At 61.1% G+C, this 26,989-nt stretch overlaps 2 protein-coding genes across 2 annotated transcripts; one reads left to right on the plus strand and one right to left on the minus strand.

Moving 5' to 3' along the window:
- Positions 1–5,365: 5,365 nt before the first annotated feature.
- SMARCD2 (SWI/SNF related, matrix associated, actin dependent regulator of chromatin, subfamily d, member 2) lies at positions 5,366–19,533 on the plus strand. Its single transcript, XM_054396558.1, has 12 exons — positions 5,366–5,550; positions 9,190–9,232; positions 10,352–10,474; positions 11,085–11,204; positions 11,362–11,457; positions 13,939–14,040; positions 14,800–14,961; positions 17,446–17,543; positions 18,328–18,463; positions 18,804–18,926; positions 19,015–19,116; positions 19,313–19,533. The coding sequence occupies exons 1-12, from the start codon at positions 5,375–5,377 to the stop codon at positions 19,364–19,366; spliced, it is 1,335 nt and encodes a 444-aa protein (XP_054252533.1). The 5' UTR covers positions 5,366–5,374; the 3' UTR covers positions 19,367–19,533.
- Positions 19,534–20,835: 1,302 nt separating this feature from the next.
- Positions 20,836–26,384, minus strand: PSMC5 (proteasome 26S subunit, ATPase 5). Its single transcript, XM_054396568.1, has 12 exons — positions 26,311–26,384; positions 25,749–25,820; positions 24,669–24,738; positions 24,381–24,478; positions 23,530–23,586; positions 23,196–23,426; positions 22,995–23,121; positions 22,629–22,819; positions 22,185–22,283; positions 21,954–22,064; positions 21,794–21,880; positions 20,836–20,939 (listed from the first exon to the last, which is right to left on the minus strand). The coding sequence occupies exons 1-12, from the start codon at positions 26,347–26,349 to the stop codon at positions 20,886–20,888; spliced, it is 1,236 nt and encodes a 411-aa protein (XP_054252543.1). The 5' UTR covers positions 26,350–26,384; the 3' UTR covers positions 20,836–20,885.
- Between the last annotated feature and the right edge of the window lie 605 nt (positions 26,385–26,989).

The raw sequence follows: 26,989 nt of genomic DNA on the forward strand, positions 1-26,989 counted from the left end.
TGTTGCTGAGCTGGGGCCAGGTGAAAGATGAGGTGGCCTGGATGTGTTGGAGAGGAGGGTGGAGTGTGGCACCCAGTCTCCTTGGGAGCAGAGCAGGGCAGTGCTCCTGCTTCTTAGGAGTGGCTTGGAGGGGGCCTGGGGCTGTCAGCCAGGGCTGGAGCAGTACCAGGAGGCTGCACAGAAAGCTGTAATGCTGCTTGGGCTGGGTCACTCCTCCCTTCCCAAGGGAGATGGTTTCCAAGGCAGGTTTCATCACAGCCTGAGCCTTGAGTTAATTTCAGTGGTGATACAAAGCAGATGAGCACTGGCCCCTTGGAGCAGCAGGCAGGGAGGCAGCAGCAGAGCCCACAGCACTCTTTGTTTCTCCTGGGGAAGTGTGGCAGTGAATTCTGGGTGGACACCACCTCCAGAACTTGCTGTTGAAGGTCCTCACTCCATCTTCCTCCACAGGAGCTCTTGGAGCCAATAGCTCTGTGGCAGCTCTGTGCCAGGCACCTACCTCCGAGTGCTTCTGCTTGGGGTTTCTCTTCCCAGTGGGAACCCAACACCTTTGTTCCTTGTTCCTGCTTGTGGTCATGCCTGTGGTGGTTTGAATGGCTGTGACCTTTCCTTTCTCTGCCCTGTAACATCTGCAGCAGGGAGGCCACAGATGGGCAGGTTTGCCTGGGCCCAGCCTGGTGCTTGGCATGTCCTGAGCCTGCTGGGTGCCTCTGCCTGCTGCTTTGTCCTTCTCCCTTTGATTTCCCACTTCCTCATCCACAGCCCCTAGCTGAGAAGCCATCTGACCCCTGGAGCTCCTCCTCTCTCTAAACATGGTGGAACTTCCAAGCCTGGCCAGCTGTGCTGAGGTGGTCTGGGGGCTCACAGGCAGCGAGGCACTGCCTGAGGAAGCTCGCAGCAGGCAGTGGCTGCTCACTAACAGCAACCTCTCCGATGGAGATCTCCACCAGCACAAGCCCAGGCTCTTCCTGGCACCCTCCCAAGAGGGATTTGCTCACAGATAAGAACAAAGAAAGAGGAGGGGGAAGCACGTTTTGGGGTGTGCTGGGGGGAGGCTCAGTTAGTCCTGCTCCAGGTGGAGCTGTGGGTTGAGCAGTGGCTTTGGCAGCCAAGCTCTCCTCGAGACCAGCCTGGCATGGAGCTCCAGTCCTGTTTGAACAGAGCTTGCTGCACTCAAGCTTGGAAGAGATCATCCTGCTGGGAAGCCCTGCTGTCGGGACACATGGGGAGGAACTGGCAGGAAGAGCTCTCCTTGCCTGGCCCCAGTCCAGGGCTCTGCTCCCAAGGCCCTGGGCGAGGACAGGAGTGAGCTCCTGCTGCCTGGCCCTTGGGGTGCACAGAGCTGGGCTGCGCCTTGCTGGACAGAGCAAAACAGGACATGGGCTGGGAAGAGCCTTTCCCCCACGTCAGGGAGGTGCAGGGAAGAGCTGCAGCCCGGGGAGGCAGATGAGGAGAGGCTCTGGAGCTGTCTTCTGAAGCACTGCTGTTCTTCAAGCTCGCTCTTCGGCCCCGCTGTGATTTATCACTCCCCTTCTTTCTGCTACCAGCCTCCCATTCCTGGCCTGCTCTTCCTCAAGGAGCCTTTGGCAGGCAGGCAGGCAGGCAGGGAGGTTCCTGTGATGGATTCAGCTGAAGCTGCCTCTCAGCAGAGCTCTCCCCAGATGCCAGTGGCCTGCTCACTGACCTGGGGTGAACCCCCAAACCGCAGCCCCCTCGCTCCTCCGGCCCTGGCAGCCAACAGGAACAAGCTGTTTGCTGTCCCCTGTCCAAACAGCTCTGCTCCCTTGCTGTGGGGAAGGCTGGACCAGCGCCAGCCTCTTCCTCAGAGCTGAGCTTGCAAGGCTTGCCCTTTGTCCACCCCATGGCAGGGGCGGTGGGGCAGGGAAAGGGGAGGCTGAGGCAGTACCCAAGCAGGGAGTGAGGCAGCAGCACTGCCCTGGGTGAATTGGGGTGGACAGACAAAGGGGTGTTGGAGAGGAAGGAGCGGAGGAAGGTCGCTGTGGTTGGAGCTGGTCTAATAAAATTTCCTGCGTTTAAGCCCTCTTGCATCCTGCTAATTTCCAGGGCTCCCAAAAGGGGCTGGAAGCAGGATTCACCCTGCCAGGGCTGCTCCCTGGCTGTGCCATGCTTGTGTGAGTTGAGTCTCGAGGGCTTTGGGGAGCTGGGGAGGTGCTGGCCCTCGGGACAGGGAGGCAGTTGCTGGTTGAACACGAGGCAGAGCCTGGCCCTCCTTTGCTGAGAGGCTTCTCCATTAGCAATCTGCAAATCTCAAGGGTGGACTGAAGAGGGGGGGAAAGGGGGGAACCAAAACATCCATGTGGAGGAATCTGCCTTCCCTTTTTGGCCTGTCCAAGTGATCAAACACGGGGCCCTGATGGGCTGGAACTCGCTCCCCCAGCAGCTTAGCTGTGGCTGATGGTTCTCAGATGTTTGTGGAGGAGCCTTTAAGCATGACAGATCTGTTCATGCTTGCACTGAACCTCTCCCTGCTGGCAGAGCTGTCTCCTCTCTTTTGCAACCAAGCCTTCTCTCGTGCTCTGAAGGGCAGAGGGACATGAGAGAGACCTTGCACAAGGTGCTGTGCCTGGTGGGGAGCTGTCAAAGGCTCTCAGCCACGTTCAGCCAGCCTCCAAATCTCTGATTTCAAGGAGAGATCAGAAATGTGACCCATAGAGAGGCAGAGGGAGGTCATGGTGGTGGTGAGAGCAGCCCTGGCTGAAGGACAGGAGCTGGTCATGGCCCTGTTGTCTCTCAGCCCAAGCAAGCTGTGGGGGGTTGGTCTCTTCTCCCCAGGATCAGGTGATGGGAGGGGAGGATATGGCCTGAAATGGTGCCAGGGGAGGGTTAGGTTGGAGATTAGGAAAAAATTCTTTGCTGCAAGAGTGGTCAGGGATTGGAAGAGACTGCCCAGGGAGGTGGTGGAGTCCCCATCCCTGGAGGTGCTCAAGGTGGCCATGGCACCTGAGCCATGGTGTGGTGGCCGTGGTGGGGTTGGGCTGCTGGTTGGACTGGATGAGCTCAGAGAGCTTTTCCAACCCAACTGATTCTATGATCAGCACATGCAGGGAAGGGTTTGTGTTGTCCCACACTGTCCTGTGTGGAACCTCCCTCACCTCCAGACCAGTCCCTGTCTCACCAACCTTTATTTCCTCTGTGGGCCTGAGAAGCACCCAGGGACAGGGACCTCCCCGAAAGCCACCTGCCTGCCTTCCCCCTGCCCCTTGGTGCCTCTAGGGATCTGCAGGTGACTGCTTGCAGCCTCAGAGCTATTTCTGGGGCTCCCAGGTTTCTGATGCAAGCTTTCACAGCTGCTTCTGGTTCTCCAGCAGCCCTTGCAGGGTCCCGAGCAGCCAGGTCTGGGGCCGCGCCGCGCTGGCAAACAGTTTGTAGGCGTGCAGGGAGGGTGTGGGTCTTGGTGCTGCCTCTCCTCCCAGCCTGCCATGGAGGAGTTCTTGATAAACCTGCAGGAACTGGGCTCCTGCCTTGTGCTTTTTGGCAGGAGCAGAGGTGCTGCTGGCCACGCCAGGCTCTTGGCGACGGCGGCGCAGTCCCTGCTCGGCACCAGGAGCTGCGCAGATGTTCAACCTGATCAAAAGGAGAGAAACATCTGGGGGTGGTTAGGAGGAAGAAAGAGGCTCCTGCTTTGTGGCAAGGGCCCGTTTAGTGAGGCCAGGCTCTGGATGTGCTGCTTCAAAGGGAGGCTGAGCAGAGGTGGGGCTGGGGCTGGGCTGTGTCAGGGCTCAGCTGGCTCTCGGCGTGCCTGGCTCTGGACTTCCAAGCCCCTGCGGTGCACCTGGCACAGCACTTGGGTTGCTTTGGGGTTCCCCCACACTCCTGTGGCCCTGGGCTCTGGAGTGAGAGGGCCTCAAGCTCTAGGGTTTGTGTTTAGCAGCTTTGCTCGGGGAGGGGGGGCGAGGGTGTTTTGGCTCCAGCTGCCACCAAACCAAGCTCCTGCTGTGGCTCTGAGCCTGCACACGAAAGCTGGAGGACGAGCAAGCTGCAGCTGTGGGCTTGTGCTCATAGCCTTCCTGCACCCAGGCTTTAGGACAGCAGGAACTGGCCTGAAATTGTGCCAGGGGAGGCTTAGGTTGGAGGTTAGGAACAATTCCTTTGCTGCAGGAGTGGTCAGGGATTGGCACAGGCTGCCCAGGGAGGTGGTGGAGTGCCCATCCCTGGAGGTGTGCAAGAAATGTGTGGGACTGGGTTTAGTGGCCGTGGTGGTGCTGGGTTGCTGGTTGGACTGGGTGATCTGAGAGGGCTTTTCCAGCCCAAACAACTCCATGGTCCTATCACTGTGCTGCACCTAATGCCCCTGTGCAGGTGAGCTCATGGTGTGGCCTGGCTGGTACCCCAAGCAGCCTTCCTTAGCTCTCCTCTGTTCCAAGCACAGCCTCATGCCCTGGCAGGGCAGTGGGAGGGGAGCTGTGGGGGATGTTCTGGCACGTTGGGGAGCCTGAGGCAGAGGAGAAATGTTGCTCTGCTGGCTTAGTGGCTCTCCCAGCCTCACAGCTTGGCAGCAAGGAGCTGTTTGGAAGGATCCTGGGAGGCTGCTGGCTCAGGACTCCAGTGAAGCAGGCTGGAGCAGGCAGGGGTGGGCTGGGGGTGTTGTGGGGTGCTGGGGGTTGGGGAGTGCTGGGGGTTGCTGGGGGTTGTGAGGTGCTGTGGGTTGTGGGGTGCTGGGGGGTGCTGGGGGTGGTTGCTGAGGGCCCCAGGAGGGTGTGGGGGGTGTAGCCAGGGTGGTCTCCCGTGACCAGCAGCGTGGGTGCTGTCTTGCCAAGCTGCTCTGCTGCAGGGGGTGTGGAGGGGCTGTGAGGGCTGCCCTGGGGCAAGACCCCTTGCCAGAGTGGTTGGCTCTCGGGTTGTGTGGCTCACAGATGGGTCCCTGGAGGGGGGAGGATGGCAGCTGGGGGCTGGCAGGGGTGAGCTGCTCCCACCCTGTGTGCCCAGGAGCTCAGCTCCCTTCCTGCTGCCAGAGCCTCGTGACAGCTCCGATCCCCTCCCGGGCATGGCCTGTGCCAGCTCTGCTCTGCCAGAGAGGAGCTCACAGCACAGCCCCTGGTGTCCTGCAGGCAGTGACCTTCCTGACAGCACCTCGTGATGCTCCAGCTCCCATGTCTGCTGCTGCATGCTGCTGGCTCAGGGCCATGTGTGGCTCAGCTCCCTGCTGCCTGGCAGGAGCGTGGTCGGTGCCTGCTGCTCGCCCCAGCCCTTGCTGCTCTCCCTGTCCTTCCCTGCTGCCTGCCCTGTGCCTTGCCCACACCTCAGAGCAGGGTCCAGCCTTGGAAATCTCCTCTGGGAAGAGGCAGGAGGTCGGATGGCATCTGCAGGGCAGTGCTGAACTCTCTCCTCTCCTCTTCCTCACCAGCGCCCTGGGATGTCGCCCGGCGGCCGGATGCCCATGGCTGGGATGCAGGTGGGACCACCAGGAGCACCTCCCTATGGAGCAGCCTCCCCCATGAGACCTGGGCTGCCACAGGCCATGATGGACCCCTTCAGGAAGCGCCTGCTGACCCCCCAGGCACAGCCACCCATGGCTGCCCAGAGGAGAGGGTAAGGAGCCAGCACCCTGCTGCTGCCAGCCGGGCTGGAGGCCACTGTTTGCCCCACTGGGTGCCATCTGCACTTCAGCACAGCTCCCCACTCCCTGCCCTGCTGCAGAGGGGCCAGCTGCCAGCAGCAGGGCTGGAGCCAGCGTGGTTTGTCTGCAGACTGGCACCGCTGGCAGTGGGAAACCTGCCAGAGCTTGTGATGATGAGGAGGGCAGGGATGGAGGCAGGCAGCACTGGGCTCAGCTTCTGTGCAGCCAGCAGCTGCTAAGCCTCACTGCAGGTGTTGGGGCTTGCCCCAGTGTGAGGCCCCAGTGTGGTGTGGGCTGGAAGGGACCTCTGGAGCCATCCAGTCCAACCCCCTGCTCAAGCAGGGCACCCACAGCAGCTTGCCCAGGAGCACAGTGGCCAGAGGGGGTTGGAAGCTCTCCACACAAGGAGACTCCACAACCTCTCTGGGCAGCCTGCTCCAGGCCTCCAGCACCCTCACACCAAAGAAGTTTCTCCTCCTGTTTAGATGGAACCTCCTGGGGTCCAGTTTGTGCCTCTTGCCCCTTGCCCTGTCCCTGGGCAGCACTGAGCAGAGTCTGGCCCCAGCCTCTTGCCCCCCAGCCTTTAGCTCTTGCTGAGCATTGCTCAGCTCCCCTCTGGGGCTGCTCTTCTGCAGGCTCTCAGCCCCAGGGCTCTCAGCCTTTGCTCCTCACAGAGCTGCTCCAGGCCCCTCAGCAGCTTTGTAGCCTCCCCTGGACTCTCTCCAGCAGTTCTTCCTCTTGAACTGGACCCAGGACTCCAGGTGTGGCCTCAGCTAGGGCAGAGGGGGAGGAGAATCTCCCTTGACCTGCTGGCCACATTCTGACTGCTCCCCAGGGTATCTTGGGGGTCTTTCCCCTTCTCCCAGGGCTCTGTGCTGGCTCTGGCAGGCACAGACATGGCTGGGACAGAGGTGGCAGATTGTGGAGTTGAGCCCCAGAGCTGTGGTCTTGCTCAGACTGTTTGTTGGGGCTGCTGTCATCAAGGGTCTGCCAGCAGCTCCCTGCTTGTTCACAGCACTGCTAATCCCTTCCCTGTTTGCTGTGAGGGCTCCTTGATTACTGGATGGGGCTGCCCAGGGCAGGGTCCCTTGATCCTGATGGACACTCAGGTCCCATTCCCTGCCCTGGCTGTGGCTTGGCTGGTGGCTGACAGGTGGGTTGGCTCCAGGGTAGCTCCAGAGGCCATCCCAGCCCCTGCAGAGTGCTTGCTCATCCCTTGGTGCTCCAGAGAGAGCTGGGGATTAAGGACCAGGGGCAGCTCACCCCAGCCAGGACGTCAGCAGCCAGCTCAGGCTGCAGCTCCAGCCCAGGCTCTGCTGGCAGAGCTGCCCTGCTGCTGCCTGCTGTGGCTCAAGGGATCAGCAAGGGCCCAGCAGGGCAGGAAGTGTTTAGTGTGGCAAGGGGACCCCAGAGATGTTCCCCTTAATGGCTTCATCCTGATGAGGGGGCTGAGAGCACCCTCAGTGTAAGGTCTTTGGGTTCAGGTTGGGGTCCCCCACTTCAAGGACATTGAGAGGCTGGAGGAGATCCAGAGAAGGGCAACAAAGCTGGGGAAGGGTCTGGAGAGCAGGGCTGGGGAGGAGCAGCTGAGGGAGCTGGGGAAGGGTCTGGAGAACAGGGCTGGGCAGGAGCAGCTGAGGGAGCTGGGGGTGTTGAGCCTGGAGAAGAGGAGGCTGAGGGAGACCTCATTGCTCTCTGCAGCTCCCTGAGAGGAGGCTGGAGCCAGGTGGGGGTTGGGCTCTGCTCCCAAGGAACAAGCAACTGGAAGAGAGGAAACAGCCTCAAGTTGCCCTAGGGGAGGTTTAGGTTGGATACATGAGGAACAATTTCTTCCCCTTGAGGGTTGTCCAGGCCTGGCCCAGGCTGCCCAGGGCAGTGGTGGAGCCTCCATCCCTGGAGGGGTTTCAGAGCCATGGAGCTGTGGTGCTGAGGGCCATGGGTTCAGTGGTGCCCTGGCAGTGCTGGGTCAAGAGTTGGACTCAGTGACCTTAAAGGTCTGTTCCAACCAAAACAACTCTGTGATTCTGAGTGTTCTGCCCCTCCTCTTAGCTAGGGCTGCCCTCCCACCCTGCCCTGCTGCTGGACCAGCCATGGGGCAGCCACTGTACCCTGGACAGCTGGTGCTGGCAGCACTCACAGCCACATTTGCCCTGCTGCTTCAGTGCTGCCAAGGCACAGGGACTGCCCTGTGCCTGCTGGACTCTGCCCCATTCCTCTCTGCACAGCAGGACAGGAGGAGCCTTTCCCCATGGATCCAGGCAGTCAGCATGAACTGAGCTGGCCATCAGGGTGGGTGATGGGGGCTGGAGGAGCATGCAGGAGAGGGAGGCAGCCCAGAGCCCTCTCACCTGCAGGCACTGAGAGAGCTGAAATGGCTCTGAGCAAGGCTGCAGCTGTGCCATGGCTCTAGAGGCCTCTCTGCAAGGTTTCAGCCCCAGTGGGACAAGGTTGGTTTGGTTTAAGCTGAAGTGAGCTCCTGGGGGTGGCCACTTCCAGAGAGGACACAGGAGCAATGTCCTGCAGAAGGAGCAGCCCTGCAGCCACAGCTTGGCCTGGTGCCACCTCCTCCTTGCTCCTGTCCTGCAGCACCTTTAGCAAGCAGCAGCAAACAGACCCTCCCAGCATTTCCTCCCCTGGTGACAGGCTCTGGATGGCCAACACCTTCCCCTCTGGAGTCATCTGGGCTTTTCCAGAGGGATACTCCTTGGTTTTTCCAGCACGGAGCCCAAAGCTCTTAAGGTGCTCTTGCAGCTTCCTTCTCCTCCTGCAAGTCCAAAGTCTCTGTCACACAGAGGAGACCCAAAGGGGACACCAGGCTTGCCCTAAGCCATCTCCATGGCACACAGCTGGCACTGCCACTGTCACTCTGTCCCCATTTGTGACCTGGATGAGGTCAAAAGAGCCACAAGGCTCTGGAACACAGAGCTCAGTGTTGTCCCCTGAGACCTGCTGCTGCCCAAGCATGGGACACAAAGCAGCTTCCCACTGAGCAGGCATCAGGGTGCCCTGTGAGAGCTGCAGGGTGCCCTGTGAGAGCTGCAGGGTGCCCTCTGCTCTGCTGAGACCCCCCTGCAGTGCTGGGGCAGCTCTGGAGTCCTCAGCACAGCACAGACAGGGACCTGGTGCAGCAGGGCCAGAGGAGGCCACAGCAATGCTGGCAGGGCTGGAAGCCCTCTGCTGGGAGGCCAGGCTGAGAGAGTTGGGCTTGGGCAGCCTGGAGAGGAGAAGGCTCCAGGGAGACCTTCTGGTGGCCTCTCAGTGCTTCAAGGGCCCAGCAGAGAGCTGGGGACAGAGTTCTGAGCAGGGCCTGATGTGACAGGACAAGGAGGGATGGTTGGGAAGTGCAAGAGGGAGATTGAGAATGGAGAGAAGGGAGAAATGTTTGACACTGAGGGTGGGGAGAGCCTGGCCCAGGCTGGGCAGAGAGCTGGGAGCTGCCCCATGGCTGGCACCACTGCAGGGGAGGTTGTTTGGGGCTGGGAGCAACCTGCTGTGGTTGGGGCTGTCCCTGCAGGGGGCTGGACTGGATGAGCTTTGGGGTTCCCTTCCAAGCCAGAGCATTCCATGATTCTGTTATCTTCACTTTGGGTTTGCCTCTCTGCTTTCTGCAGGGTGAAGAGGAGGAAGATGGCTGACAAGGTCCTGCCCCAGAGGGTGAGTTGCCAGCTCAGTGCATGGGGAAGGAGCTGAGCTGCTGGAGGAAGGGTGATGGATCTGTGCTGCCTTCCCAGGGCAGCCAGGGTGCTGAGGAGGATGGCAGTGAGCTGCATTCTGCCCCCTGGGTGTTTCTGCTCCATCCCAAACTGACCTAAAAACCTTTTCTGTCTCTTCCTCTGGGTGGTGGGAGAGGCTTGAGCTGGGCACAGTTTGCACTGGTGGGACCTGGGGCAAGCAAGGAGCAGCAGATGCTTGTGGTTGAGACCCTAGGAGGACCCCAAGCCTCTCCTGAGGGTCCCTTTTGAGAGCCCAGAGTGGAGTGATCAGTCCTGTGACCCCTGGCAGGCTGCAGGGGACAGTGAGAGCTCCAAACTGAGGATGTGGTTTGGAGACAGCTTTGCAGGGCTGTGGTCTGTGTTTAAAATGAGGAACTGGTACTGCTGTGCTGGTCCCAGCCCCTGGGGACTCCTTGGTGTGTCAGCCCTGCACCAGGAATGCTGCAGGGACTGGTGAGGGGGATTCAGTCCCATCCTAGCATGCAGGGTCCTGATGGGGAGGGGATTCTGTCCCTCTGCTCTGCTGAGACCCCACCTGCAGCACTGCATCCAGCTCTGGAGCCTCCAGCCCAAGAAGCACCTGGAGCAGCTGGAGAGGGTCCAGAGGAGACCCCAAAGAGGATCAGAGGGCTGGAGAACCTCCCCTGTGGGGACAGGCTGAGAGAGTTGGGGCTGTTCAGCCTGGAGAAGAGAAGGCTCCAGGGAGAGCTCAGAGCAACCTTCCAGTACCTGAAGGAGGCTCCAGGAGAGCTGGGGAGGGACTTTGGACAAGGGCTGGGAGTGCCAGGATGAGGGATGATGGCTTTGAGCTGGGAGAGGGGAGATTGAGACTGGAGACAAGGAAGAAATTCTTTAGAGTGAGGCTGGGGAGAGACTGGCACAGGTTGCCCAGGGAGGTTGTGGCTGTCCCCTCCCTGGAGGTGCTCAAGGCCAGGCTGGATGAGGCCTTGAGCAAGCTGGGCTGGGGGGAGGTGTCCCTGCCCATGGCAGGGGGTTGGCACTGGCTGAGCTCTGAGCCCTTCCAAGCCAAAGCATCCTGTGGGTCGTTCCTGGCTGGCAGATCCGGGAGCTGGTGCCCGAGTCCCAGGCCTACATGGACCTGCTGGCCTTCGAGCGCAAGCTGGACCAGACCATCGCCCGCAAGAGGATGGAGATCCAGGAGGCCATCAAGAAGCCGCTGACGGTGCGGGCAGGAGGGGCTGGCTGGGGAGGGGGCACAGGGTGGGTGCTGGCAGTCGCCCTCTGACCCCCAGGCAGTCACCTTCTGCTGGAGAGAGTCCAAGGGAGAGCCACAAGGATGATCTGGGGACTTGAGCATCTCCCCTGGGAAGAGAGACTGAGAGCCCTGGGGGTGTTTAGTCTGGAGAGGAGAAGGCTGAGAGGGATCTGATCAATGTCTGTCAATAGCTGAGGGGTGGGGGGCAAGGGGAGGGGGCCAGGCTCTGTTGGGTGGTTCTCAGTGATAAGCCAAGGAGCAATGAGTTCAAACTTGAACAGAGAAGATTTCAGCTCAACATGAGGAGAAACTTCTCTACAGTGAGGGTGACAGAGCCCTGGAGCAGGCTGCCCAGGGGGGTTGTGGAGTCTCCTTCTCTGGAGCCTTTCCAACCCCACCTGGATGCATTCCTGTGCAGACTCCCCTGGGTGATGCTGCTCTGGCAGGGGGGTTGGACCTGATGATCTCTGGAGGTCCCTTCCCACCTCTGATGTACTGTGAGGCTGTGAGAAACTCCTGGGCAGTGTCCTCCTGACTCCCAGCATCCCCCCCCTCTCCCTGTTCTCCTGTCCCACAGCAAAAGAGGAAGCTGAGGATCTACATCTCCAACACCTTCACCCCAGCCAAGGAAGAAGGGGAGGGTGGGGAGCGTGTGGCCTCCTGGGAGCTGCGTGTGGAGGGCAAGCTGCTGGAGGACGTAAGGCTGGGGGTGGGGAGGGGCTCCAGCACTGCTGCTGTCTGCTGGGAGCTTGGCCAGGCTGCATGCAGCCTTCTGCTGGCTGGAGCTGCTGTTTGGGCTGGGGGTCTCCATGGCTGGGGGCGTCAGGCCGAGCCTCTCCTGCTCTGTTCTGCAGCCCAGCAAGCAGAAGAGGAAGTTCTCCTCCTTCTTCAAGAGCCTTGTGATTGAGCTGGACAAAGAGCTGTATGGGCCAGACAACCATCTGGTGGAGGTGAGCTGGGGGGCTCCTGGCCATGCTGCTGGGTGGCTTCGTGCCCCAGGCAGGGTGGGCAGAGCTGCCAGCCCCGGGGGAGGATGGGGAGATGGTCCTGCTGTGTACCCTGGGGGTGCTCTGCTCCCCAGCCCAGTCCTGCTGCAAAAGGAGGCTGAGCAGGGGCTTTGGGTGCTGGGGAGATGGCTCCAACCCCATCTCAGGGGACCACAGTGCCCTGCTTGCCATGCTCATGTTCACAGCTGTGTTTTCTTCCCTGGCACTGGCTGGTGGCCCTTGTGACAGCTCTGGGCAGCAACTGGTACCCACTTGGCTCATAGCCACTCCCACCTGCAGGTGTGCAGTGAGTGCTGGTGAGGCCACACCTCACATTCTAGGCTCAGTTTTCAGCCACTCACTCCAAGGAGGACATTGAGAGGCTGGAGGAGGTCCAGAGAAGGGCAACAAAGCTATGGAAGGGTCTGGAGAACAGGGCTGGGGAGGAGCAGCTGAGGGAGCTGGGGGTGCTCAGCCTGGAGGAGAGGAGGCTGAGGGAGACCTCATTGCTCTCTACAGCTCCCTGAGAGGAGGCTGGAGCCAGGTGGGGGTTGGGCTCTGCTCCCAAGGAACAAGCAACAGGGCAAGAGGAAATGGCCTCAAGTTGCCCCAGGGGAGGTTTAGGTTGGCCATGAGGAACAATTTCTTCCCCTTGAGGGTTGTCAAGGCCTGGCCCAGGCTGCCCAGGGCAGTGCTGGAGTCCCCATGCTTTACATGTGGTGCTGAGGGCCATGGGTTAGTGGTGCCCTGGCAGTGCTGGGTTAAGGCTTGGACTGGATCATCTTGGAGCTCTTTTCCAACCAAAACAATTCCATGAATCTATGACTCCAGGAGCTGGCTGAGCCCTTGACATCAAGTGCTCAGGGCTGTAGCTCCCTCAGCTCATCCAGATCCCATCACCTCTGGGCAGGAGCATATCAAGGTCTACATTTTGGTCAACTGTTTGGTTGTTTCAGCCTTTGGAAATGTGTAGTGCAGCCTGGATACCTCTGATGCCTTTAAAAACCCAGGCAGGGAAGTGGGATTAAAAAAAAAAAAAAATCCTTATTTCTGCTTTGAGCCCCTTGTGATCCAAGCAGCCTAGAAAAGCAGGATCTCAGCCATGTGGAAATCTGGCAGAGGTTTAACTTCCCATCTCCTGCCAGTCCCACTCACTGTCTCACTGATCTGTGTCTGTCCTTGTGCCTTCCTGCTCTGTTACACCTGAGGGCTGGGGGTCAGGAGGGAAGGGACAGGCTCTGCTCACAGAATCACAGAATTAACCAGCTTGGAAAAGACCTTCAAGGGCATCAAGTCCAACCTATCACCCAGCACCATCTAATCAACTAAACCTTGGCACTGAGTGCCTCAGCCAGTCTCATTTTAAACACTTCCAGGATGGTGACTCCACCACCTCCCCAGGCAGCACATTCCAAAGGCCAATCTCTCTTTCTGGGAAGAATTTCTTCCTCACATCCAGCCCAAATCTCCCCTGGTGCAGCTTGAGACTGTGTCCTCTCCTTCTGTCACTGCTTGCCTGGGAGTTGCTCCCTGGGATAGGACAAGGGGGATGGAAACTACATCACAGGAGGTTCCACCTCATTGTGAAGAGAAACTTCTTCACTGTGAGGGTCACAGAGCACTGGAACAGGCTGCCCAGAGGGGTTCTGGAGTCTCCTGCTTTCAAGACCCATCTGGATGCATTCCTGTTGTGACCTGCACAGGATTCTATGGCCCTGCTCTGGCAGGGGGGGTTGGACTCATTTTAGGAAAGATGTTGAGATGCTGGAAGGTGTTCAGAGAAAGGGCAACAAGGCTGGGGAGGGGTCTGGAGCACAGCCCTGTGAGGAGAGGCTGAGGGAGCTGGGGGTGTTCAGCCTGGAGAAGAGGAGGCTCAGGGCAGACCTCATTGCTCTCTACAACTACCTGAAGGGAGGTTGTAGCCAGGTGGGGGTTGGGCTCTTCTCCCAGGCAAGCAGTGACAGAAGGAGAGGACACAGTCTCAAGCTGTGCAGGGGGAGGTTTGGGCTGGGTGTTAGGAAGAAATTCTTCCCAGAAAGAGAGATTGGCCTTTGGAATGTGCTGCCTGGGGAGGTGGTGGAGTCACCATCCCTGGAGATGTTTAAAATCAGCCTGGCTGAGGCACTCAGTGCCATGGGTTAGTTGTTTAGATGGTGCTGGGTGATAGGTTGGACTTGATGACCTTGAAGGTCTTTTCCAACCTGGTTAATTCTGTGACTCAATCTCCAGAGGTCCCTTCCAACCCCAACCATCCTGTGGTCCTGTGATCTGCTTGCTCTGGGTGGGCTCTCATCCGCAGCCTCCAGGGGTCCAGACTGCCAGGGGTGGGGATCCAAACTGTCTGCCTCTGCTGGAGCCCTGCACAGGGCCTGGCTTGCAGCCAGCCTGCTGGCATTGGCTCCCCAGGGTGCTGGGCCTGAGTGGTGCCCCCCTGCTGTCTCTCAGTGGCACCGGCTGCCCACGACCCAGGAGACTGATGGCTTCCAAGTGAAGCGTCCTGGCGACGTCAACGTGAAGTGCACCCTGCTGCTCATGCTGGACCACCAGGTGGGTGCTGCCCTGCCCTGCCCTGCCCTCCAGCACCGCCCCCAGGTGGGGCCCACGCGTCTGGAGCCAGGGCAGGGCCTGGGATGAGCTTGTTGGGGGCACAGGGAGCTGTGGGCACAGGGAGCTGCAGGCAGTGGAGCACAGGAAGCTGCAAGGAATAGAGCACAGGGAGCTGTGGGCAAAGGGAACTGCAGGCAGTGGAGCACAGGAAGCTGCAAGGAATAGAGCACAGGGAGCAGCGGGCAGTGGGGCACAGGGGCAGGGGGCACAGGGAACTGCGGGCAGTGGGGCACAGGGAGCTGTGGGCACTGGGGCACAGGGAGCTGCAAAGAATGGAGCATGGAGCTGCAGGCAGCGGGGCACAGGGGCAGTGGGCACAGGGAGCTGTGGACACAGAGCCCAGAGCCTGTGGTGACACCAGGGCCATATGGGGCACAGGGAACTTGGTGGTAGGGGGCACAGGGAGCAGCGGGCACTGGAGCACAGGGGCAGGGGGCACAGGGAGCAGCAGGCACAGGGAGCTGCAGGCAGTGGGGCACAGGGGCAGAGGGCACAGGGAGCTGCGGGCATGGAGCCCAGAGCCTGTGGTGACACCAGGGCCATGTGGGGCACAGGGAACTGCAGGTGGGAGGCACAGGGAGCTGTGAGCAGTGGGGCACAGGGGCAGGGGGCACAGGGAGCTGCAGGCACGGAGCCCAGAGCCTGTGGTGACACCAGGGCCGTGTGGGGCACTGTGCTCATGTCCTGTGTTCCCCCCAGCCCCCGCAGTACAAGCTGGACCCCCGCCTGGCTCGCCTGCTGGGGGTGCACACCCAGACCCGTGCCAGCATCATGCAGGCTCTCTGGCTCTACATCAAGCACAACAAGCTGCAGGACAGCCACGAGAAGGAGTACATCAACTGCAACCGCTACTTCCGGCAGGTCAGCCCTGCCACGGCTGCAGGGGCCCTGCTGGGCACCAGCCTGCACCCTGCCCACCCAGCCAGGCCAGGAGAGCCTGCCCAGCCTCACCTGATGCCCCTTGCCCAGGCTCTGGTTTGCCATGCACAAAATGGGGCTGGGGCATTCCCTGTCCTTCCATCTGGCCCTTTCTGAGCTGGGTGGGAGGAGGACCCTCCCTGGCCAGCTGAGGCTCTGCTCTGGTCCCTCCCTGGCCAGCTGAGGCCCTGCTCTGGTCCCTCCCTGGCCAGCTGAGGCTCTGCTCTGGTCCCTCCCTGGCCAGCTGAGGCTCTGCTCTGGTCCCTCCCTGGCCAGCTGAGGCTCTGCTCTGGTCCCTCCCTGGCCAGCTGAGGCTCTGCTCTGGTCCCTCCCTGGCCAGCTGAGGCTCTGCTCTGCCCTCCCTGGCCAGCTGAGGCTCTGCTCTGGTCCCTCCCTGGCCAGCTGAGGCTCTGCTCTGCCCCTCCCTGGCCAGCTGAGGCTCTGCTCTGGTCCCTCCCTGGCCAGCTGAGGCCCTGCTCTGGTCCCTCCCTGGCCAGCTGAGGCTCTGCTCTGCCCCTCCCTGGCCAGCTGAGGCTCTGCTCTGGTCCCTCCCTGGCCAGCTGAGGCTCTGCTCTGCCCCTCCCTGGCCAGCTGAGGCTCTGCTCTGCCCCTCCCTGGCCAGCTGAGGCCCTGCTCTGGTCCCTCCCTGGCCAGCTGAGGCTCTGCTCTGGTCCCTCCCTGGCCAGCTGAGGCTCTGCTCTGGTCCCTCCCTGGCCAGCTGAGGCCCTGCTCTGGTCCCTCCCTGGCCAGCTGAGGCTCTGCTCTGGTCCCTCCCTGGCCAGCTGAGGCCCTGCTCTGCCCCTCCCTGGCCAGCTGAGGCTCTGCTCTGCCCCTCCCTGGCCAGCTGAGGCCCTGCTCTGGTCCCTCCCTGGCCAGCTGAGGCTCTGCTCTGGTCCCTCCCTGGCCAGCTGAGGCCCTGCTCCGGTCCCTCCCTGGCCAGCTGAGGCTCTGCTCCGGTCCCTCCCTGGCCAGCTGAGGCCCTGCTCTGGTCCCTCCCTGGCCAGCTGAGGCTCTGCTCTGCCCCTCCCTGGCCAGCTGAGGCTCTGCTCTGGTCCCTCCCTGGCCAGCTGAGGCCCTGCTCTGGTCCCTCCCTGGCCAGCTGAGGCTCTGCTCTGGTCCCTCCCTGGCCAGCTGAGGCCCTGCTCTGGTCCCTCCCTGGCCAGCTGAGGCCCTGCTCTGGTCCCTCCCTGGCCAGCTGAGGCTCTGCTCTGGTCCCTCCCTGGCCAGCTGAGGCTCTGCTCTGGTCCCTCCCTGGCCAGCTGAGGCTCTGCTCTGCCCCTCCCTGGCCAGCTGAGGCTCTGCTCTGGTCCCTCCCTGGCCAGCTGAGGCCCTGCTCTGGTCCCTCCCTGGCCAGCTGAGGCTCTGCTCTGGTCACTCCCTGGCCAGCTGAGGCTCTGCTCTGGTCCCTCCCTGGCCAGCTGAGGCTCTGCTCTGGTCCCTCCCTGGCCAGCTGAGGCCCTGCTCTGGTCCCTCCCTGGCCAGCTGAGGCTCTGCTCTGGTCCCTCCCTGGCCAGCTGAGGCTCTGCTCTGGTCCCTCCCTGGCCAGCTGAGGCCCTGCTCTGGTCCCTCCCTGGCCAGCTGAGGCTCTGCTCTGGTCCCTCCCTGGCCAGCTGAGGCCCTGCTCTGGTCCCTCCCTGGCCAGCTGAGGCCCTGCTCTGGTCCCTCCCTGGCCAGCTGAGGCCCTGCTCTGGTCCCTCCCTGGCCAGCTGAGGCTCTGCTCTGGTCCCTCCCTGGCCAGCTGAGGCTCTGCTCTGGTCCCTCCCTGGCCAGCTGAGGCTCTGCTCTGCCCCTCCCTGGCCAGCTGAGGCTCTGCTCTGGTCCCTCCCTGGCCAGCTGAGGCTCTGCTCTGGTCCCTCCCTGGCCAGCTGAGGCCCTGCTCTGGTCCCTCCCTGGCCAGCTGAGGCCCTGCTCTGGTCCCTCCCTGGCCAGCTGAGGCCCTGCTCTGGTCCCTCCCTGGCCAGCTGAGGCTCTGCTCTGGTCCCTCCCTGGCCAGCTGAGGCTCTGCTCTGGTCCCTCCCTGGCCAGCTGAGGCTCTGCTCTGCCCCTCCCTGGCCAGCTGAGGCTCTGCTCCGGTCCCTCCCTGGCCAGCTGAGGCCCTGCTCTGGTCCCTCCCTGGCCAGCTGAGGCTCTGCTCTGCCCCTCCCTGGCCAGCTGAGGCCCTGCTCTGCCCCTCCCTGGCCAGCTGAGGCCCTGCTCTGGTCCCTCCCTGGCCAGCTGAGGCTCTGCTCTGCCCCTCCCTGGCCAGCTGAGGCTCTGCTCCGGTCCCTCCCTGGCCAGCTGAGGCCCTGCTCTGGTCCCTCCCTGGCCAGCTGAGGCTCTGCTCTGCCCCTCCCTGGCCAGCTGAGGCCCTGCTCTGCCCCTCCCTGGCCAGCTGAGGCCCTGCTCTGCCCCTCCCTGGCCAGCTGAGGCTCTGCTCTGCCCCTCCAGATCTTTAACTGTGTCCGGATGCGCTTCTCTGAGATCCCCATGAAGCTGGCAGGGCTCCTGCAGCACCCAGACCCCATCATCATCAACCACACCATCAGGTAGGGCTGCTGGGCACTACTGGGGATGCAGCTGGGGTGCAGGGGCTGGGTCCCCCCCCAAGGAGGGCAGGACCTGCAGGTGTCCAGCCCAAGGCAGCAGCAAGCAGAAGTCACCTGGGAGGGGAAGTGTGGCCAGCAGGGCGAGGGAGGTTCTCCTATCCCTCTGCTCTGCCCTGCTGAGGCCACAGCTGGAGTCCTGGGTCCAGTTCTGAGCTCCCCAGTTCAAGAGAAACAGAGAACTACAGAGAGAGTCCAGTGGAGGCTACAAAGCTGCTGAGGGGCCTGGAGCAGCTCTGTGAGGAGCAAAGGCTGAGAGCCCTGGGGCTGAGAGCCTGCAGAAGAGCAGCCCCAGAGGGCAGCTGAGCAATGCTCAAAGGCTGGGGGGCAAGAGGCTGGGGCCAGGCTCTGCTCAGTGGTGCCCAGGGACAGGCCAAGGGGCAGTGGGCACAAACTGGAACCCAGGAGATTCTCCCTGAACAAGAGGAGAAACTTCTTTGGTGTGAGGGTGCTGGAGGCCTGTAGCAGGCTGCCCAGAGAGGTTGTGGAATCTTCTGCTTTGGAGACTTTGAAATCTCTTCTGGATGCAGCATGCTCTAGGTGTCCCTGCTCTGGCAGGGGGTTGGTTGGACTCCATGATCTCTGGAGGTCCTTTCCAACTCCACCATGCTGTGATTCTGTGAAGAATTGGCCAAACTCCTCTGGGGGCTCCCTGGGGCAGTCAGCAGGGTGCTCATGTCACTCCTGGGGGGGAGCTGAGGCTACCTCAGACCTCGTTGCCTCACAGCGTGGACCCCAATGACCAGAAGAAGACAGCCTGCTACGACATCGACGTGGAGGTCGATGATCCTCTGAAAGCTCAGATGAGCAACTTCCTGGCTTCCACCACCAACCAGCAGGAGATCGCCTCCCTGGATGCCAAGGTGTGTGTGGGGGGGGGGGGGGGCCAGGAGGGTGGCACCTCAAGGCTGGGGGCACCTTGGTGCCATCCATGTTCCAGGTCAGGGGAACACAGCTGCCTGTCCCCCCTTGTCCTGTTCACAGTGAGGGTGGGGAGATGCTGGAACAGGTTGCTCAGGGGGGTGGTTGAGGCCCCATCCCTGGAGACATTCTAGATCAGACTTGGTGTGACCCTGGGCAGGCTGCTCTGGTTGGAGGTGTCCCTGCTGCCTGCAAGGGGGGGTGGACAAGATGCCCTTGGAGGGTCCCTTCCAGCCCCATGCCATCTGTGAACCTCCTCCTCGGCCTCTGTCACCTCCACAGATCCACGAGACCATCGAGTCCATCAACCAGCTGAAGACGCAGCGTGACTTCATGCTGAGCTTCAGCAACAACCCCCAGGACTTCATCCAGGAGTGGATCAAATCCCAGAGGAGGGACCTCAAGGTACCAGCCAGGGGGTAGCCAAAGAGAAGGGCTGGGCAGGGGGGGCAGGTCCCAGCCTCCTGCTCACCCCTGTGTGTGTCCTGCTCAGATCATTACAGATGTGATCGGGAACCCCGAGGAGGAGCGGCGAGCAGAGTTCTACCAGCAGCCCTGGGCACAGGAGGCTGTGGGCAGACACATCTTTGCCAAGGTGAGCTCTGTGCCAGCCTAGGGGGGGATGGCAGTAGGGGGTCCCTGGGGCAGCCCCTCTCCTTTCCTGTGTGCTCTCCTCTCACTTCCCTCCCCCAACGGCTCTCCTCTCCGTCCCCGCCTCGCCCTCCTCTCCGTCCCCGCCTCGCCCTCCTCTCTTCTCCTCTCCCCGCACTGAGCTCCCTCCTCTCCCGCAGGTCCAGCAGCGCCGGCAGGAACTGGAACAAGTGCTGGGGATCCGCCTCACCTAAGGGGCGGGCGGGGGCGCGGCAGCTTCCTCTCCTCTCCCCTCCCCTGTCCCCACGGCCCAAGCCCCGGGGCACCTCTGACTGGAATCAAACACAGCACTTGCACAAAGCCCTACGTGCCTGGAGGGATTCAGAGCCACTTGTAGCCCCCTGCCGCCCCCCACCCTGGGCTGCCCTCGGCCGGGAAAGCTCCAGCCACAGGCAGAGCAACAGCAGGGGGCCCCCCCAGGTTGCACCCCCAACCCCCTCTGCTGCATTAACCCCAACCCCCTGCTTCTGCAGCCTGCCCCTCACAGCACTGAACGCTCAGCACCTCCCCCCACTCCTGTTCGCTCCCCAAATCTGGCCAAAATCTACCCAGACCTCAACCTGCCCCCTCCAAACCCCACACCCCACAAACCCCCCTCCTCCTGGAGCTGCTGCAGGGGGAAAAGCTGCCCAGGAACTGCTGCCAGACCCTTCCCTGAGCCCCACCAAGGCAGGCCCAGCCCTGCCCCTGCCCCCTTTTTCTTTTTTTTCTCTCTCTCTTCTCAACCAAAGTTTTTTTGTCATTCCAAACGCCAGCCCCTCAGCCCCGTGCTGGTGCCCAGTGGTATTTTGCACTATTTTTTTGTGACCAAGTTTTTGTAGAAAAAGAGGAAAGGAAAAAAAAAAAAAAAAAACGCAACCAAAAAAACACACTTAAAAACAGCATAAAAAGGAAAAAAAAAAAAAAAAAAGCCTTTTGTACAGGAGGTTTGTACCTGATTAATATATTGAGTTGCCTCAATCTATGCAGTGGTTTCGTGGTGTCCTCCAAGGGCTGGCTTGGCCCAAACTGAGCTTTGGGTTTTGTTGCTTTGTTTTTTTCTTTTTGTCCCTAACCAAAGGGGTTTTTTTTTAGGGTTAATTTTTGACAATCAGTTAATTATTCCCTCCTCCCCCTCTTTCCTGCTCTTTGCTGTAATTAGTGACTTTATCTTGAGGTCTCAGGGGTAGGGGGGGAGATAAAAAGGGGGTAGCTCTAGCCCCCCCCCCCCAGAGCCTGTGGGCACAGCAGGGGCAGCAGGGCTCTGTCAGGCAGTGGGCCCCAGGAGAACTGGAGATAGCTGGGGGGTGGGGAGGAGGGGGGCCAGCCCCACTGAAGTGCCTTAACCCTGCTGCCCACCCTCTCTTGCCCTCAGGCTCCTCCCAGCTCGGGGGTGGGCACAGGCAGAGGGGACATGGGGATGGGTGGGGTGGGGGTGTTTACATATTCCCGGGGTGGGGGGTCTGGCTCAGGGGTGTCTGCTCTGCCTCTTGTGTAACCATTTCTTATTTTGGGTTTGATTTTTTTTTTTGGGGGGGTCTTATTTTGGATATTTTCTAATAAAACCAGTTAGCAGCAGCTGTGTCTGTGTGTGTGTGTGTGTGCTGGAGTCTTTCAGCCCACCCTTTCTACCCACCCACCACCCCTCTATACCCCCAAGTCAGCACCCAAGGGTGGCCAGAGCAGCACTTTATTGGACACACCACAGCCTGAGGAGCAGCCCCTGTCTCACCACTACTTCCACAGCTTCTTGATGGACATGTTCTTCTCACTGTCCTTCTGCATCACCTGGGCAGGCAGAAACAGACACTGGGGTCCCACAGCATGCAGCTCCCCCTAACCCCACCCCCTACTGCCAAGCTGCAGCCCTCCATGGGGAAAGGAACTGCAGCTTTCATCTCCAGACAGGCCCTGGCCATGTACCACCACCCCAGGAAACATCTCCACCCCCTTATCAGCCTCCTCCCTGGCACTCATGTGGGGACAATTCACTTCATGTGGCTCCTGCAATGACTTCAGCCTCCCTGGAGGTGCTCAAGGCCAGGCTGGATGAGGCCTTGGGCAACCTGGACTGGTAGGAGGTGTCCCTGCCCCTGGCAGGAGGTTGGAACTGGATGATCTTCAAGCTCCCTTCCAACCCAAACCATTCTCTGAGTCTGTGAAAAGGAAATCCCCACAAGGGAATCACAGAAACGTTCAGGTTGGAAGAGACCCTCAGGATCACCAAATCCAACCCAGAACCCTGCTCTGCAAGGGTCACCCCTAAACCAAATCCAACCCAGAACCCTGCTCTGCAAGGGTCACCCCTAAACCAAGTCCAACCCAGAACCCTACTCTACAAGGGTCACCCCTAAACCAAGTCCAACCCAGAACCCTACTCTACAAGGGTCACCCCTAAACCAAGTCCAACCCAGAACCCTGCTCTGCAAGGGTCACCCCTAAACCATATCCCCAAGCACCACATCCAAACCACCTTTAAACACCTGCAAGGTTGACAACTCAACCATTTAGGGAACGTTTCTTGTCCCCAGGGGCTGATCCCCACTTCAAGCTTTGAACCTGCCAGGTCCTGGCAGAAGCTGCCCAGCCCACTTTGTGCCCCCACAGCAAGGAGGTGTTGGGTGAAGCCCCCAGGCACTCACCTTGGCCACAGCCATCTCGAAGTCCTCCTGCGTGACGTGCACCCTCCTCTCCCTCAGCGCGTACATGCCAGCCTCTGTGCACACCCCCTGGCAGGGACAGGGATGTCACCTACTGCTTCCCCCTGCCAGCCCTGCTGCCACCACAGTGTCCCCAGCCTACCTTCACTTCAGCACCCGACGCCCCTGGCATCAGCTCTGCAATCTTCCTCAGGTTGATGCCCCTGGTCAGGTTCATCTTCCGGGAGTGGATCTTGAGGATGTCCAGGCGAGCCTGGAGGAGAGCAGCAGAGGGAGGCTTGGAACAGCTCCCAGAGAGGGCTGGGGACAAGGTCCTGGCACTGAGGAGAGGATCAGGACAGGAGGGGAGGGAGAGCTGGGGCCCTGCACTGACCTCCTCGTTGGGAGGGGGGAACTCAATCTTCCTGTCGATGCGGCCGGGGCGCAGCAGGGCCGAGTCCAGGATGTCGATGCGGTTGGTGGCCATGATCACCTGCAGAGGGACAAAGTGGCACCACTCTGGGCAACCTGGGCTGGCAGGACGCTGCCCTCTCCCCTCCCACACCCCCAGCCTTGAGCCCAAAGTGGCACCACCCAGGACAACCTGGGCTGGCAGGACGCTGCCCTCTCCCCTCCCACACCCCCAACCTTGAGCCCAAAGTGGCACCACTCAGGGTAACCTGGGCTGGCAGGACGCTGCCCTCTCCCCTCCCACACCCCCAACCTTGAGCCCAAAGTGGCACCACTCAGGGCAACCTGGGCTGGCAGGACACTGCCCTCTCCCCTCCCACACCCCGAACTCGAGCCCCACCCCCACCCAGAGCTGGCTCCCTCTCACCTTGATGTTCTTGGTGGCCTCGAAGCCATCGAGCTGGTTGAGGAGCTCCAGCATGGTGCGCTGCACCTCGCTGTCCCCCCCCGAGCCTCCCTCCAGGCGGGAGGAGCCGATGGAGTCGATCTCATCCATGAAGATGATGGAGGGGGCATGCTCCCGAGCCATCACGAACAGCTCCCGCACCATGCGGGCACCTGCCGGGGCACAGGCCTCAGCCCCGGCCCCCAGCACGGCCCCAGCGCCACCACCCGCCCTGGCAGCAGGGAGAGGCCAGGCCTGAGGCCACCCAGCACCTCCAGAGCTCTCTATGGGGCAGCAGCACCAGCAGCCACCTCCCCCCTCCTTCCTCCCTCCCCAGTGCCTTTTTACCTTCCCCGATGAACTTCTGCACCAGCTCGGAGCCCGAGACGCGGATGAAGGTGCAGTCAGTGTGGTGAGCCACGGCCCTGGCCAGCAAGGTCTTGCCTGTGCCAGGGGGTCCATAGAGCAGCACACCCTGCAATGGCATTGGGGACACCTCAGCACCCTGCAGTGACACAGAACCGACCCCCACCCACCAGCAGCACTTGCCTTGGGCTGGGCGATCCCCAGCGCCTCAAAGAGCTCAGGGTGCTTGACCGGCAGCTCGATCACTTCCTTGATCTCCTTGATCTGCTTGTCCAAGCCCCCAATCATCTCGTAGGTGGAATCTGGAACTTTCTCCACCATCATGAGGGACACCAGAGGGTCCACTTTGTTGGGCAGGATCTTGTGCAGGGTGTAGCTGTCGTTGCGCAGGGCCACGCGGCAGTTGGGGGTCACCTGCGGCACAGGCAGAGGGCACTCAGCACCCCCGGGACAGGGATGGGGACAGGCAGAGCCAGGCTGGCCAGAAGGAGCAGCAGACACCTCCCCTCCCACTCACATCGTTGATGTCGATGTTCTTGTCCACGTCCACCACGAACTTGCCCTCTGGGTGCACCTGGAAGGCAGCAGTTGCCACCATCAGAGTTATTCCTCCCCTCAGATACCCACAGCAGCTGGAAGGAGCCAGAGAGCTCAGCTCCCGACAAACACCCTGTGCCCCTCCCCCTCCCCCCCCCCCCAGAAAGCCCTCAGCCAGCTGCCTCCCACCAGCCTGGGGAAGGTTGGGCCCAGGAGAGACACCACAAGGTGGTCCTCTGGAGAAAGAGCTCAAATCTCACTTTTTTGAGTGGTTACAACCCTCCAGAGCTGGTGCTCACATCACAGAGTGGCTTGAGTTGGAAGGGAGCTTAAAGATCATCCAGTTCCAACCCCTGCCATCCACAACCTCCCTGGGAAACCTGTGCCAGTGTCTCCCCACCCTCACTCTAAACAATTTCTTCCTCCTCTCCAATCTCCATCTCCCCTCTCCCAGCTCAAAGCCATTGTCCTCATCCTGGCACTCCCAGCCCTTGGCAAAAGTCCCTCCCCAGCTCTCCTGGAGCCCTTTCAGGTACTGGAAGGCTGCTCTGAGGTCTGCCTGGAGCCTTCTCAACAGCCCTAACTCTCTCAGTCTGTCTGCACAAGAGAGGTTCTTCAGCCCCTGATCACTTTCATGGCCTCTTCTGGACCCTCTCCAGCAGCTCCAAGTCCTTCTTGTGCTGGGGCCCTCAAAACTGGATGCAGTGCAGCAGGTAAGGTCTCAGCAGAGCAAAGCAGAAGGGCAGAATCCCCTCCCTGTGCCGCTGCTCACACTGCTTTTGGACCCCATCCTGCTCACCCCAGCCCTGGTCACCCTGGGGAGCTTCTTACCTTGACCAGCACCTTCTTCTTGTCCATGGCTCTCACCACTTCCCCCACGTAGGAGCCCTGCTCCTGCAGCAGCTGCAGCTCCTCCCGCAGCAGACGCACTGCAGAGAGGGAGACGTCAGCAGCAGCCACAGGCTGACCCCCTGCCCACCACAGAGGGGCTGCACTCGCCCCTGTGACTGCCAGCTGGGCCAGGAGCCTGCAGCCCAGCAGGCAGGAGCAGCCCCAGAGCCCTGGGTGAGGAGGAGGAGGAGGAGGAGGAGGAGGAGGAGGAGGGCAGCCAGGCCGTACCCTTCGCGTTCAGCTCATTCCTCTGCGCTTGCAGGCGCCGCAGGTTCTGGCTCTTCTCGTTCACAATGAGCTGTTGGGAGGAAAGTTGTGCTGAGGCCTCACACAGCACCCACACAGCACCCACACCAACCCTGCCTGGGCACCAGCACAATGGCCTTTGTCTTGGGACAGGGACATCTTTCAGCTCCGTAACGACCTTGCAGTCCTAGGGGACAAGAAGTTATCCACGGGGCAGCAATGTGCTCTTGGTGTCCTGGGGGCAGCAAGTGTGGCCAGCAGGTCCAAGGAGGTTCTCCTCCCCCTCTGCTCCACCCTTGTGAGTATTGTGTCCAGTTTGGGGCTCCCCAGTCCAGGATCTGAGCCAAAAGAGGCTGCAAGGATGATGAAAAGATGGGAAAATCTCTTTTGTGAAGAAAGACTGAGAGACCTGGGGATGTTCAGTCTTGAGAGAGACCCTTATTAATGTCTATAAATATCTGAAGAGTGGGGGGCAAGAAGGGGATGAACTCTTGTCAGTGGTGGCCAACGACAGGACAAGGAGCTATGGGGCACAAACTGGAACCCAGGAGGTTCCACCTCAACATGAGAAGAAACTTCTTTGGTGTGAGGGTGCTGGAGGCCTGGAGCAGGCTGCCCAGAGAGGTTGTGGAGTCTCCTTCTCTGGAGACATTCAAAACCCTCCTGGATGTGTTCCTGTGTGGCCTGCCCTGGGTGCCTTGCTTTGGCAGGGGGGGTGGACTGGATCACCAGAGGGCCCTTTCACCCCTCACCATTCTACAACTCCATGATCCCCAGCAGGACACTGCCAGCCAGACCCCACTGCCAAGGGCTGGGCAACACCTCATACACAGCAGCATTATCAGCCCATAGGGTTGAGCCTCGTCTCATACACCCCTAAAGGTTGGGTGCTGCTGGTTCGCACCACCTTGGGCTCCAGAACAGGGCACCCACAGCACACAGAAGACTGTGAGGCAAGCTACAGGCACAGGAGCAGAGCCACACAGTTCCCCCTGGAACCACAGCCCTGCCGATCTGGGGCAGGCCAGCTGGGTGTCTCCTGCCCAGCCGGGCCTGGCTCACCTGCAGTTCCTCGATTTTGGACAGGTAATACTGCCGGAGCCCGGTGCCGCCCTTCCCATCGTCCATCTCCATCTGTGAGAGAGCAGAGCTCAGCACCTCGGCCTTAGCTCTACAGGCCGCCTCTTCCACCCAGGGCGTCAAAAATTACCTCTACCCCCATTTAGTCTCCGTCCTGACTCTCTGACTGCTGTTTCCCCTCTCCGATCTCCGCGGGTCAGGCCCCAGGTCCCCACTTTCCCTCCCACTCAGCGTCTGCCTCCTTGAACCAGTGCCCAAAAGAAGCCCCCAGGCTCCCGTTCTACCATCCCTATCCACACCCACACTTTCCCCACCCCTCCCTATCCCCTCCTGAAGCCTCGTCCCGCATCGCCTAAGGCTGTCTCCGGTCCTGGTCTATCCTCGACGTTCTGGGGAGGCTGAGTCGAGACGCGCCGAGTCACGGCGCCCGCCAGGCCCCAGGCAGATCCGGGCCCAGCAGAGCCCTGCTGCAACACTGTGAGACCTGAACACCCCCCGGGCCGGCGGCCCCACCCCGTTCCGACCCGCTCCAGCCCAGCCGCACCTGCTCGGGCCCGTCCACCGCCATCTTCTCGGCCGGCATCAGGACCCCGGCACCGCTGCTGCCGGCACTAAAGATGGCGGCCACCCTCCTTCCGCTGCCCGCCTCTCGCGCCCTGGGCGTGATGGCGTCACTTCCTCTTCCCGCCGTGCCACACGCACCCCACCCCCCCCTCCCCTCCCCTCCCCCCAGACGAGGAGAGCGCGTGCGCAATTGACCTCCTCTGGTCTGGTTTTGCCGCCATCTTGGTACGGTCGGAGTTGTTTTATCCTTATTGTCAAGAACCGAAGATACAAGACTTAGGCCTTCTTATAAGGGGAATTCGTTATCTTTCCCCCTTGTTCCCCCTCCAGCAACCAGCCTGGCCACGGCAATGGGGGTCGCCACTCCCAAGATGGCGGCCAGCACTAGCGGAAGCGGAAGTGGGGCGAGTCCCGTGGGGCACGCCGGGAAGGTGGTGTAGGCACGCGGCGGCGGGACCGGGACCGGCACCGGGATCGGGATCAGGATCGGGGAAGGGGAGACCGGAGTGCCCGGGCTGAGGGAGCACCGTGCCGGGGTAAGCCGGGAAGCTTCCAGAGATCAGCGGGACCGGGGTGCACCTTGGGGAAGTGGCGAGAGGCCTTGGGGTGACATGGGGCCGGGGTAGGCTGGGGCAGGGGGGATCACTGAGGAGACACTG

Source organism: Indicator indicator, chromosome 37, assembly GCF_027791375.1.
Source record: "Indicator indicator isolate 239-I01 chromosome 37, UM_Iind_1.1, whole genome shotgun sequence".
Lineage (NCBI taxonomy): Eukaryota > Metazoa > Chordata > Aves > Piciformes > Indicatoridae > Indicator > Indicator indicator.